Here is a 13,676-nt window from a genome sequence, read left to right on the forward strand (position 1 = left end):
GGTTTTCAATAATAAATATTATCTACAAACATTTGTAATACCTATGTACCCCACCATTTCACCTATACTTGTTAATTGTGTTTTAGATGATCTAATCTCTGACCGTTTAAAGTCATTGGATATTTAAATCCCTTTTTTTGGCGCTATGTGGATAGCCTAATTTTAATGGATGGACAGGCCATCGAGCACCCTGTCAAGTTAGTCTAGGAAACCAATGGCTTTCAATAAGTTTCTCAACTACAATTCCTGTCATCGATTTAAATATAAAACCAACCTCATTTAAGTCCTTAGTTTTAGCTTACACAGGTTAACAGATACGTTTCATCGAATGGAATTCCTTCCTTTATTAAGAAGTATTCTTATTGAAAATTCCTATCCTCCTTCGTTAATCCATAAGTACCTTTTTTCCAAGAGTTATGGCACGTTACCTACTGATTTACTAATGGTGACCAATTAAGGCCAATCTCGAATAATACACTTCTGCAAGCTACAACACTTAGGACTCGACTCATTATTCATCCCTGCCTTATTTACCCTAAGTTACGGATAAATTTATCAGATTGTTTAGAAATTTACCAGTTAAAGTAGCTATAAAGAAAAAGTACTAAAACCGTCAAAAACTTGTTTTCCAAAATCAAAACTCCTTTTTTCCTCTTGGACAAATTAATGTTGCTTACGACATACCAACACATACCTTGTGCAGAATGTAACACGTGCTACATTGGGCAAACTGGGCGTTCGTTGAAGTTTAGATTAACTTCACATCGCAGTTACACTAACTTATCTAAACATTCTTGTGCATGAATCACAGCACAACATGTCATCACAACTAAATATAAGGTTAACATTTAAGGGGTGTGAATTCTTTGTATTAAAAGAATTATACTAAAAGACTTTGGAAATGTGTTATATACTTAAACATCCTACTTCACTTAATAAAAGAACTGAGTTGAATATTTTGATTTACTTATATATAATGATATTTTGAAATACATACTATCTTAATTCGTTTAAATAAATAAATAATAATTAAAAAAATATATCAATCTGTCTGTTTTGTCAGATTTAGAAAGCACGGAGGTAAAAATTTGAATTTAGTTTCGCCAATACTTATGATGTCAATACATCTATGAGGTGGTTCATAAACTGTACATGAAACCGATTCATGAGTCCGAGGACCTAGGACAGACAAGCAAATTCAGTGAGTACTAGGGTTTGGGACAATACTATAGGTACTTACTGTTCTGGGCTGAAGTATTCTCACTAATGATCGGTACTGATGAAACCATTCGGACAAGCTATTATATATAACCATTAGGATAACCGAAAAAATTATTTGTACCAACAGTCAGGCATCAATAAAAGTGGTAAAGAGCACACTTAGCAAATCTCATAAAAACTGTAGAGATCTTAATAATCACGAAATAAAAAGGGGCCACGAAAAAAATATGGATGCTGAGACATGAAGGAGTCCGAGAGAACGAAATGAGATTAAATTCAAAAGTGGTAAGAAAATCGTAAGAGCAAAATGTACAGCCTTTTATCTAGTTTATCTGCTAAATGAGATATGAAACCGGTCACGAAGGTGATCACTGGACAAAGTCAACAGAGGAAATGCGTCTCTACAACATAGATAAGACGAATCAACCACGGTGCATGAAATACCAAATGAAAAAAGAAACAGCTATATGTCTTTTGTGAACATGAAGTGCTTAGAGCATGAGGCGAAAATACACGGACAAAACAAGTAGACATTCTTAAACTTCCCATAAGAAAGTAGGCTTGTATGAAAGATCCAGGATTTCTTGGTTCAGTTTATTACAAGGACAGGGTTTGGTACAATGATTCCACGACCAAGTGCCAGAGATAGGAGATCAGGTCCCTCCTGCTTTATTTCAACAAATGCAGATCCCACAATTATAATATATTAATTAATTAATTATAATATAAAAAACCATCCATGTTATATAGCATTGGTTTGGTTATTAGAAGGGGAGATTGACTTTTGAGTAGGTCATAAGCATAAACTATTTTTGTAATAAATATATATTACTTCTACAATTTATTTAAACCGCATTGAATGTTAAGTTATTACATTGTTTTTTAAGAAGTTGGAGCTTTATAAATTTCTGATAATCACTTTTCTGTGGAGCTGCAGCAGGTAAGTAGTGACCTCCAGGATGTCTTACTATAACTGGTTCTTCAAAGCAGTTACTCAAAGCTTCACTCATTTCTAAAACAATTGTAAACTTAATTATTTTTATAACGATTTATAAGTTGTGTTGATTATTTTTTAATGCAAGGGTAAACAACAATCGTCTACAGCAAAGTACTGTACTGTAGTTATTTGGTTTTTATAATCCAAAATAATCTGGCCTTATATGATTCTAAAGCAACTACAAGAAAAATACACAGTATTCAGTGAATTGGCTCGTACTTAATTCTTCAGTACTATAGTCTATGGACTACACCAAACTTTTTTTTTATCCCGACAACTTAGTAATTTTCATTGACCTGACCGCGGAAATTTATCCGAACATTTTATTCGCCTCTACGGGGAAAAATTTTTCATTCTTACTAAATCTTTTTCTAATCTTCTAACACGCAAATACCGTCTTCTCTGTGACCTGGCTTCAAAGACTATTCAGAAAGTGTGAAGCGGATATGAATAATAGACAGTTTTGCTTTTGTAATGGCTTCGGAACAGTAGAAGCTCTGTAAAGTTTCACAACTCTAGCTCAAAAAAGTCGAGGCCAATAAAAAGATCTTTTCGTCGCATTTAAAGACTATAAGAAAGCTTTTGACAAAGTTAAACATAACACTCACATAGACTTCTAAAGCGAAATGGACTCTACAAAAATGATATTAACATAGTGATAAATCTCTATTGGATCCAACAGGCTGTGGTAACATTAGATGGAAACATCACGGATGCGCAACAGATAAGTGGAGGTGTGAGACAAAGCTATGTACTTTCACCATTACTATTTAATATATACTCCGAAGAGTTATTTACACAACACTTGAAAACTATACAGAAGGGATCAAGATAAATGGTGAAAATATAAGTACCATTCATTATGCCAACGATGCAGCCAAAAAATGAAGATATTGAAGAATATGTGACACTTTCGATAGTCTTTCTCACCAAAAAGGCCAACATTTTTCTGACAACAAAACCCTAACCCAGAAACGCAAACTGGACCAACTTATCTCTCAGCAAAATCCACAGCCCATTTCGAATTAACAAGTTTCTACTGTTGTTCGCAATTTCTCAAATATTCACATATCCGATTCAGCTATCAAAGCTCTGTTAAAAGGCTTCAATTTTTCTGTCACTCCTCTTTCCATCCCAACTGAGAAAATTATTTGTCAAACTGAAGAAGCTATTTCTAATCTTCCTTTCGGCCTAGCCGAAGTTGCCAGACAAGATGTCGCCAGAATTCTCCGTACTTCCAAATCCCCACCGTCAAATATCAGTCTTTCAGAAAGAAGCGCCCTAAAAGAATTTTATAACAACCCTGACATTGTCATTCTTCCGGTCGACAAAGGTAATGCCACCCGTTATTCTCAACTTTCCTAATTATTTCGACAAAATGTTCGAATTTCTCAATTCCACAAAATACAAACGCGCCCCAAACGATCCCACTACTTATCTAGAAAAAACGACCAAATCCATCATAAATAAGTCCACTCTACCTTGAGACCCCTTACCCAGAAATTGATAAAACATCTTGCTTTATTCTTACAACCTTTAGCCGAAAACGCTTCGTCCTTTGTCAAAAGCTATTTTCATTCTATTGATCTTCTGAAAAACATTTCTGTTTCAACCTCAGATATACTAGTTAGTTTTGACATTGTTTTTTTGTTCACCAACATTCCCATCGATGAAACCATTTCCATCTTGGACTCTAAACATAAAATCCCCCAAGACACATTATCTCTTATAAAACACTGCATGTCTAATACATACTTTTCATTCCAAAATCATTTCTATCGTCAAATCAAAAGTGCCCCAATGGGATCCCCCTCTCTCCCGTAATAGCTGATATCTTCATTGAACATTTCGAAACAGCAGCCATGTCCTCATCAAATCTCAAACCCTCCTGCTGGTTACGGTACTTTGATGAAACCTCTGTCATAACGTCAAACATCAAAACCATCTTCACTACTCACTCCAAGTTGTCCAATCTCGTCAGATCCGTTAAAAGACCAAATCCCTAATGAAGAACATGGTGTCTACTAGATACTCTGTTCCAGTTGCCCACGTACATACATAGGACAGAAAAACCGACGAATCCATAACCGTATTTACGAAGATTCTATATCTATATCACATTCCAATATTACTTCAGCCCTAGCCCAACATCATATTCAAACAGGCCACAAAATAGATTTCGAAAAAGCAAAAACGTTTGCTCTCATCCGCTCCTTAAAATCGAGAATCATTCGTGAAGTCATCGAAATTGAAAAATGGCCTAACAGCTTAAACACGCGCGGTGATGCTAAACAACTGCCGGAAACATTGCGACCACTGATTCAGCGACCCCCCGCCCCAAACCTTCCCGCTCAGACCGTTTCCGCGCATACTAAGAATATAAAAGCAGCTACACAGGGTCACCAGTTACAGTGCGATCCCACAAAGCTTGCTATCTAATATGCTATTGGTCTAAAAATCCTCCCCCACCTTATGTACAGCTTTTCGAAATACTTGTAATATTATAAAAATGATTAAAAAACCGCCTCAATCGGATTTTTTTAGACTTTAGAAATATCGATAATTCAAACCCCCTCATATTCCGAACTTCTCACACTTAGCAAAGCTACCTTTAATTATAATACTGCCAAATATCCTAATTACATACAAGTATATACCGATGCTTTAAAACAAAATGATGAGGTGGGCTGTGCCTTTTATATACCATCTGCTATACATTTGATAAAAGTTCTACCAGTTTGACCGATGTAAGTTTTTGGGCAGTCGCCACATTTAAGTATGTATACACCGCTGTGTAATTGCTTTTTCATTTGGCTCTTGTTCTTAATATATTTGCCAACGGGATACTTTGCAGAATTACCCATTTTCCTATGCATTAGCATACTAAGTTCAACAGCTGTGATTTGTGCATCTAGTAGATATTTACATCTTAATTTAACAATGTACAAATTATTTCTTAACTCTGTTAGTGTTATCACAACATGATTTCCTTTCATTATTTTGACCCGTTTCTCTTTGAATACAATTTAAAGACCTGTTCTTCCATTTTCTTCACGGAAATTAAATTATATAAAAGTTGATTACATAGTCATACATTTTTTAACTCAATTTGTTTACTATTTGCTGCTTGTAGATTCAAATCACCTTTGTTTTGTTGTCACCAATTCTTCTTTGTCACATTTGTGATGTATATTACTTCTTGGTCATTATCTAAAAACCTTTCATCATTCTTCATAACTAAGTGATTCGTAGCACCCCAATCTATTATGAAATTTATTTCACTAGGTTCTGAGTTGGTAAATAAAGTGATTTCTCTGCAGTCAAGAATGTTACCTTTTCACTATTTTCTACTGAGAGTGGTCTATTTACATTTTTATTTTTCCCACACTGATAGCGCCTGCGCCCCATTTTTACAAAGTTATGGCATTTAAATTGAAATTGTTTCTTACATTACCATCACGGGTTCCAGCCTTATTCTAATATTTATCATCTCGATCATTTTTATTTTCCCTGGCCTCTTGCATTAGTAGTTTGCTTTTAACAAAGTGTAATGTAACTTAAGTTTCATCTTGGCAGAACATAATATCAATTGGTGTGGTAACCGCTATATGCTTCAGAAATTGCAGAGAGTAAGAATGATAGACTTCACTACTTTGACCTCCAGCACTTTTAAGTTCCCAAACAGTTTAACTGAATTCTTTTAAAAATATATTGAAACCCTGTTATGTATTTCAACGAACTTATTTTCTGCTGCAGTTGAATCTGTACCAAAAACCAAGAATCCCAAACACTGAAATGACTATAGATCAATCAGCTTAATGTCACAATTACTGTGGCGAATTAAACAAACAATGATTTACTACGAGATAATTAAGAATAATTATATTAATTTCAACTATATTTCCTTCGATAGCCTAGAGAGATGAATGAACTTTAACTCATATGTGCAAATAACCATCAAATTTTAAATGGTTGCAATAAACAATCAAAACAATGTATAATTGAAGTTGATGACCATGGTTTACACTATTTTATGAAACAACGAACAAAACAAATTCAATATATATGCATAGGTTCATTTTCGGGTTGCGTCTGTCCCTCTTATCGACGATCACGCTCTTGTCTGGTTCGCGAGATGCATTCCCCGACCGGTACTATTGGAATCGAAGGGATACAGGGAGGACAAATATATCGATTAATTTACACAACCATATTTGAATTTAAACAATTACTGAAACCATTTTTAAAGGTTATACATGCAAGAATATTCAGAAAGTGTGAAGCGGATATGAAGAATAGACAGTTTTGCTTTCGTAATGGCATCAGAACAGTAGAACCTCTGTAAAGTTTCACAACTCTTGCTCAAAAAAGTCGAGGCCAACAAAAACATCTTTTTGTCGCATTTATAGACTATGAGAAAGCTTTTGACAAAGTTAAACATAACATTCACATAGACTGTCTAAAGCGAAATGGACTTGACAAAAATGATATTAGCATAGTGAGAAATCTCTATTGGATCCAACAGGCTATGGTAACATTAGATGGAAATAGCACGGATGCGCAACAGATAAGTAGAGGTGTGAGACAAGGCTGTGTACTTTCATCATTACTATTTAATATATACTCCGAAGAGTTATTTACAAAACACTTGAAAACTATACAGAAGGGATCAAGATAAATGGTGAAAATATAAATAACATTCATTATGAAAACGATGCAGCCAAAAAGATATTGAACAAGTTGACAAAATGAAGTATTTAGGAGTCTGGATTACTGAAGATCTAAATCTGAAATCAGAAATTCGATCAAGAATAAAGCGACCAAGAGCAGCCTTTTTGAAGATCAGGAAATTTCTGAGTAACCAAAGACTCAACCTGCAAATTTGACATTGGATGGTAAAATGTTCTATTCTTCTTCATGGTGCCGAAGATTGGACTATTAATATTGACTTAATGAGAAAGCTAGAAACTTTTGAAATGTGACTTTTTAAAAGAATTTTGAAAATACCATGGACCGATCATATTACAAACAAAATGGTGTTGCACAGAATGGGAAGAGACAGAAAACTTTTGACCACCGTTAAAAGGAGAAAAACAGCATATTTGGGGCACATACTTAGAAAGCTGATTAAGAAGAACAAAATCGAAGGAAAATGGGTAATGGTAGATGACAAATATCCTGACTGAAAAAAATTCGTGACTGAACCGGGTTAAACACACAGACGTTTTTAAGAAAACCATAAGATAGAGACGAATTTGCAATGATTATAGCCAACCGTCATTAGTGGAGTCGGCACTAGAAGAAGTTAAACCCGTATCAAAATTCCCTTCTTTTGGTATGTATTTTCTAATGTACCTGATTGTACGTGATACCTAATGTATTTGATTTTTCACTGTCATGCAAACATTACTCATCTAGATTCCAGACTTTCACATTGTTTTTCTCTAGTGGGATGCATAGTGGGAAAGAATCTACTCAGACGGAATATTACAAAGTTGTTAACTCATTGACACACTTGTCATGCACAGGCGGTGCCAACTATTAGCACTAAAAAAAGGTGTAATTTCAGTTTCTAGAGGAGACCTTCATGTCATACTCTATCAAATGCCTGTTGTATACCTAGAAACACTCCAGCGCAAAACTTTTTCTCTTCGGGAGTTGTTTTAATTATATTTAGTATTCTGTGGCATTGTTGGATGGTTGAGTGTTCACGTCTAAATCCGAATTGGTGTTGTGATATAACTTCGTTTACGGGAACAACTTCCTCGATTTTATGTAATAGTAGCCTTTCTAATACTTCTGACATTATTGGGAGTAGGCTTATAGGGCGATATGAATTTGCTTGCGTTGCGGGCTTACCAGGTTTCGGAATCATAGTAACTTGAGCAAATTTCCATTGTATTGGAAAGTATCGAAAGACGTAGTATGAAGTTGTATATTATTGTTAATAGCACCACCGCTTTTCTCGGTAACTTCTGAAGTAATTCCACAGTTATCAAATCATAGCCAGGAGCTTTCTTAGGATTTAGCATTTTTATTTGTTGTTGAACCTCTGTCGGAGTAAATGTTGTCAGAGGAAAATTTGAAAAAATATAACTAAAAACAACTTTCGGTTATAAAATTTCACCTTACTATATTTTGAGAGAATTCTTTAAAATGCACTGTATATTAAACAAGAGGATATTTACCTGTTGGAATTATTTGATCATTTTCTCCAAAAATATGAAGGCTTGGTATTGTTATTCTGTCAGTGTAATATTTCAAATGTGGAAGGCTCCCTGATTTGAAACCAGATGAAAAAATGGCAAAATTAAAAGTAAATTTGGTCACTGAAATAAGAATACATCATTAGTTAAGTAGAATTTAATTTTATATTGGTATTGATATAATTGAAGAGAAAAAATACCAATTATAAAATCAATAGATTCACACCGTGATTCGTTTCAAATTGTATAATAATTAGAACAAAACTATATAAGTTAAAGCTAGTCATGGCAAACTCTGATCCTTTTGAATACCTAGGTCATTAGGAAACCTTTAATAGACCCTCTTAAAGGAAATCTAATAGTCACTCACAACCAGGACATATTTCCTGGTGCAAGTTTTTAAATTATTTTAAATGATTTTACACTTAATCATTGAAAACACTCACATCCTCTTTGTTGTAAATCACAAAGTAATCCTGCAAAGCAAGCTCCTTGTGAGAATCCTAAAAGACCATCAAATGGACCTTCTTTTTCACAAATGTCTTCTATATATTTTAAACTATCTTCAAAACCAATGGCTGGCCCTCCTTTTCTAATACCTCTAAATGTTTTATCATCTCGATTAAAAAACCAACCATATTGCTCTAAAAAAAAAACAATTCTTGTAAGATCTTTGAAGACCTACAGATGCTATAGTAAGGTACTTCACCCTTAATCATTAAAAAGAAAAATCCTACAAAAAATATAAATAATTTGCAAGAATGTTAATTTCTAAATTGTAAATATGTACACTAATAACCATACTTAGGTGAACTATATCCTGAACTTGAACCGAAATACTGACATTGTTGATGCACAGATTGTTTTGTATAAATTGTATATCTACTTACATATAAATAAGAATGTACCTAGATATGATGATCATTTTATATTTGAGTAACTTATGATTCATGCTAGTCAATAGCTTTGTTATTGTTTACATTTGTGTTCATTTGATAAACAGTCAATACACTAATATAGTAAAGTAAAATGTATTCATTTATGAACTACGACCAAAGGCATACCAACATAATTTATTATTACACATTACTTACTAATATTAATTCACTTATAATACTATTGAAAACCATAATATGAATTATCACAGTGATGCAGAAAATACTGAAGAAGGAGAAATTGAATTAAGTGTGAAGTACTTGATTCCTTAATAATTGTTGCGTTGTGCAATTAATATTCAGACAAATTACAAGTGTAATATTGAAAAGACTCTCTTTTAAAAAAGTTGACATATTGTTGGGTTTTGTATTTCTGAAATAAATAAAAAAAAAGCAGACACTTTGAAATTTTTTGCTGAATTTTAAAAAATTTGAACTGGATACTTACATTAATTTTAGATTTAACTCTGTTTTTATAAAGTTCTTTTAGTATCAATAATTCTAACAATAACAAGAGTAATTACAAAAGCTACTCTACATCAGTTATCAATGCAAGCATGCAGTAAGAGGAAGGGTCCTTGTAAAGTGAAATGTATTGTTCTGAAGCTATTTTCTTGTGGCATGTTAAAGTAATTACTATTTAAATGGGAATAAACCACAATTAAAGGTTAAAGTACATTTATTGACGTTTCAATTTCCACTTCGGAAATTGTTCTCAAATTGAAACACCAATAAACATACTTTAACCTTTAATTGTGGCTTATTCCCATTTAAATAATAATTACTTTAAGGTGAAATGTATATAAAAAATGGTCAAAATTAAGTTTAGCACATACTATGTCCTGCTTTAACAGTATATCAATCAGCTGCCGCACTGTATCTTGAGGCAGAACTATCAAAATCTACAAATCTGACATTTCTACTATGTATATTTATTAACGCAACTAAGTACCTATATCTAAATATCTATTATTCTAACCTTAGTAACAAACATTTTTCACTTTTCAGTAATGGAAGTTGATCATTTTTTACTAAATTGAACTTGTTCATAATTACGTATAATTATCTTTCTCCTGTTTTCTCTCTATATACATATTCCATGTAATCATACATATCATGTAACCACAAAACATCTCAAGAGATACATAACAGAACAAATCAATGTAATCTATGTTAACTTTAAAAATATATAAAGAACATTACCTACCTTCGTCTTTACTTTGTCCTATATCAGGTCCATTTTTCTCTAAATCATTAGGATCATCTACTAGAATAACCTTATGGGGAGCTGTAATGTACGTGAACTCTGCCCATTTGTGAATCATTTTTCGAAAAGACCCAGTTTTTGATCTGAAAGTTTCAGCGTTTTGTCTGTAACCATGAATCGCTAGGATTTTTAGCTTCATTTTGTTATCGGGACAGCACTTTTGAGGTTCTATATTTTCATGATTCATTTTCCAGTTCCCTTCAGTAGTTTCTTTAATTACTTTAAATTGAAGAGTTGAAGAGAAAATAAATAGTATTAAGTGGTTAATTTGGTTATATCAAGATCTATTGACTAGACTACTGCTCAAATTGTTAGGTTATGTCGTTATGTTTCTTGATTAAAAATCCATAAATATTATAAAAATCAACTTATTTAAACGTTTTTAACAATGGGAGGAAAGATTAAAATACAATAGGTTTAATACTCTTCTTTAAGTATTATTTTATTATGTATCTGTATCTATTTTTTAATTTAAAAATTATTTCCAACTGAAAGGTAGACTACCTACATTACTCTAGCTAGATGCAGAATGCAGATAGCCTACCTTTTTTTACAAGGATTTTTAAAACATTGTTGGTGAATTCCATTATACATTTAGATATTTATAAAAAACATTTATCTGTGAAGAGGACGATTCTTTAATGTTTTTGTGCCAATGACAAAACTTTTTAATTCAAACATATTAGGTACATTCTCCAGATTGTGATGATTATAAAATATCTTATTCTGATCCAATAACAATGTCAAACATTCCAATTGTAAAAAGAATTATTATTCAGGAACTTTTCACCAGTTACGATGAAGGTTTTATTTTAAAGAAAAACTCATTCATTGTTTAGATTGTAGAAAAACAATGTTTTCTGCCAATTATACATCTGAAAACTATATGTCCCTGGATTTAAGGGAATATACCAATGGCATTCGAAGATTATGTTATAATTTCGATTTCTTGTTTTGTGGAAGCATTTTATAATATTGTACAAATTATTCACTTTTGTTTAAATGAACAAACACATTCAAGGTTTTTAATAAATACAATAGAATCAATTGTTCTCGATAAGGCAAGTTTTGAATTTATAACTTGCAAGTCCCATAAAATCAATTAAAAATTAATAATTAGTATTAAAATTTACAATTAAAACCATACTACATAATTGGTGTAAAGCAGCAGAACCGGATTCTGCAAGATAAAATCATGCATTAGTCTGGAACAAATAGGTAAAACAAAAATCATGGCAAATAAGATGTATGCAGGTAGAGTAAAAAGAAAATATATTAAAAAACCTGAACTTATATCATTATATGCATATAAATTGGTTAATAATGTGGATATAGCCTTCATTACGTTTTCACAGTTATTTTCTAAAAAGGTGCTTTACACTATCTGTGTACCTTTATGTTATTTATTGAACTTATCAATAAAATTGCACATAGATACTTATATCCTTCAACTTGGAATGATAGTTATATTACGCCTATTTTAAAGAAAGGATGATAACTAATTTCATTGTCTATCAACAACACATTGTTCTGCTTTCAAGAAGGAGGTTCAGATGTCTGAAATATATACCAACTTTTCAAAGGTCTTTGACAGGGTGAATCATGGTCTGTTGTTTCATAACCTTCAGCTATATGGACTTTCTGCTTAAGCGAAAGCGATTACTCTACTTGAGTAATTGGGTTTGGTACATGAAAGTAAAGACTTATTACTTGTGCTATAAGTGTTTCCTCTGATGGTCCTCAACGGTCTTATTTGGGATTTTTACTGTTCAATATGACTATTAATAATATAGCCAATAATTATTGGTTAAGCATAACAAATTTTTATTCTTTGCTGATGATCTCAGACTTTGTGGAGATAACTAGTGTAGCCGATTATTTTAAAATTCAAATTCATTACATTTTTTTCCTAGAATAAATCTCAATTGTTTTTTAAAACTGAAATTTGTATTTTTTATGTATATTATATAAAAGTAAATTTTAATAAACGCACATAAGATATTTACAATATACAAATGTTTGACAAAATATTATGTATTTTTTTACTTATTGGATTTTAAAGCCAATCGGTATTGAACGAGGCGTAAGACAAGGCTGTATACTATCTCCCACCCTCTTTAACGTGTATTCTGAGAATCTATTTAGGGAAGCTTTAAAAGATCAAAAAGGAATTATCATAGGAGGAGAAATAATTAACAATATACGGTACGCCGACGATACTGTGATTCTAGCTGAAAACATCGACGATCTGCAGGAGCTAATCAATAGAGTTGACATGGAATGCACAAATTGGGGACTGTCGATAAATATTGATAAAACTAAATACATGGTGACCAGTAAAGTGGATATCGGCGCAACCCAACTGATATTAAACCAACAACCGCTGCAGAGAGTTCACAGATTCAAATACCTTGGATGTTGGATTACCCAAAATCTAGATCCATCCTTCGAAATTCGATGTAGAATTGAACAGGCAAGAAATTCATTTCAAAAATTCAAGCCTCTATTATCCAATAACTCATTAAATTTGGAAATCCGTGAAAAGTTTACAAGATGTTACGTGTGGTCTGTACTTTTGTATGGATGTGAAACTTGGACTTTAAACGCCGATATCATGAATAAAATCGATGCGTTTGAGATGTGGTTGTATCGAAGGTTACTAAAAATTCCATGGACTAGCAGAACCAGAAACGAAGAAGTTCTTCGAAGAATGGGACATCAACGAACTCTACTAAATATTATTAAGAGGCGTAAACTAGAATATCTTGGACATATAATCAGAGGACCAAGATATGAGTTCCTTCGGCTAATTCTCAACGGTAAAATCGAAGGAAAGAAATGGATAGGACGGAAACTCTCTTGGTTGAGGAATTTGCGGCAGTGGACAGGATTGACAGCGGACCAATTGCTACACGTAGCGCAAGACCGAGTTCAGTATAACAATATTATAAGCATGGTAATCGCCGACGTTCCGTAGGGATATGGCACTCTAAGAAGAAGAAGGATTAAGATTTCGAGTAATTTCTTTTAATTGGTTCCAATCTTACTTG

At 32.8% G+C, this 13,676-nt stretch overlaps 1 protein-coding gene across 1 annotated transcript; it reads right to left on the reverse strand.

The window, feature by feature from the left end:
* Nucleotides 1–2,030: 2,030 nt before the first annotated feature.
* On the reverse strand, nt 2,031–11,051 carry LOC140439563 (esterase AGAP003155). The gene is made up of 4 exons (XM_072529549.1): nt 10,567–11,051; nt 8,871–9,068; nt 8,407–8,547; nt 2,031–2,233 (listed from the first exon to the last, which is right to left on the reverse strand). Exons 1-4 carry the CDS (start codon nt 10,811–10,813, stop codon nt 2,067–2,069), a joined length of 753 nt encoding a protein of 250 aa, XP_072385650.1. The 5' UTR covers nt 10,814–11,051; the 3' UTR covers nt 2,031–2,066.
* Nucleotides 11,052–13,676: the final 2,625 nt, after the last annotated feature.

The sequence above is a fragment of the Diabrotica undecimpunctata genome, chromosome 4 (genome assembly GCF_040954645.1).
Source record: "Diabrotica undecimpunctata isolate CICGRU chromosome 4, icDiaUnde3, whole genome shotgun sequence".
Classification (NCBI taxonomy): domain Eukaryota; kingdom Metazoa; phylum Arthropoda; class Insecta; order Coleoptera; family Chrysomelidae; genus Diabrotica; species Diabrotica undecimpunctata.

Bases quoted from the DNA above. Each gene is read 5' to 3' on its own strand.
- LOC140439563 (XM_072529549.1), bottom strand. From the start codon at position 10,813: ATGAATCATGAAAATATAGAACCTCAAAAGTGCTGTCCCGATAACAAA. The intron at 8,548-8,870 runs GTGAGTGTTTTC...TTCTTATTTCAG, and splicing joins TGATTTACAACAAAGAGGAT to TGACCAAATTTACTTTTAAT. The intron at 2,234-8,406 runs GTAAATATCCTC...CAATTGTTTTAG, and splicing joins TGATCAAATAATTCCAACAG to AAATGAGTGAAGCTTTGAGT.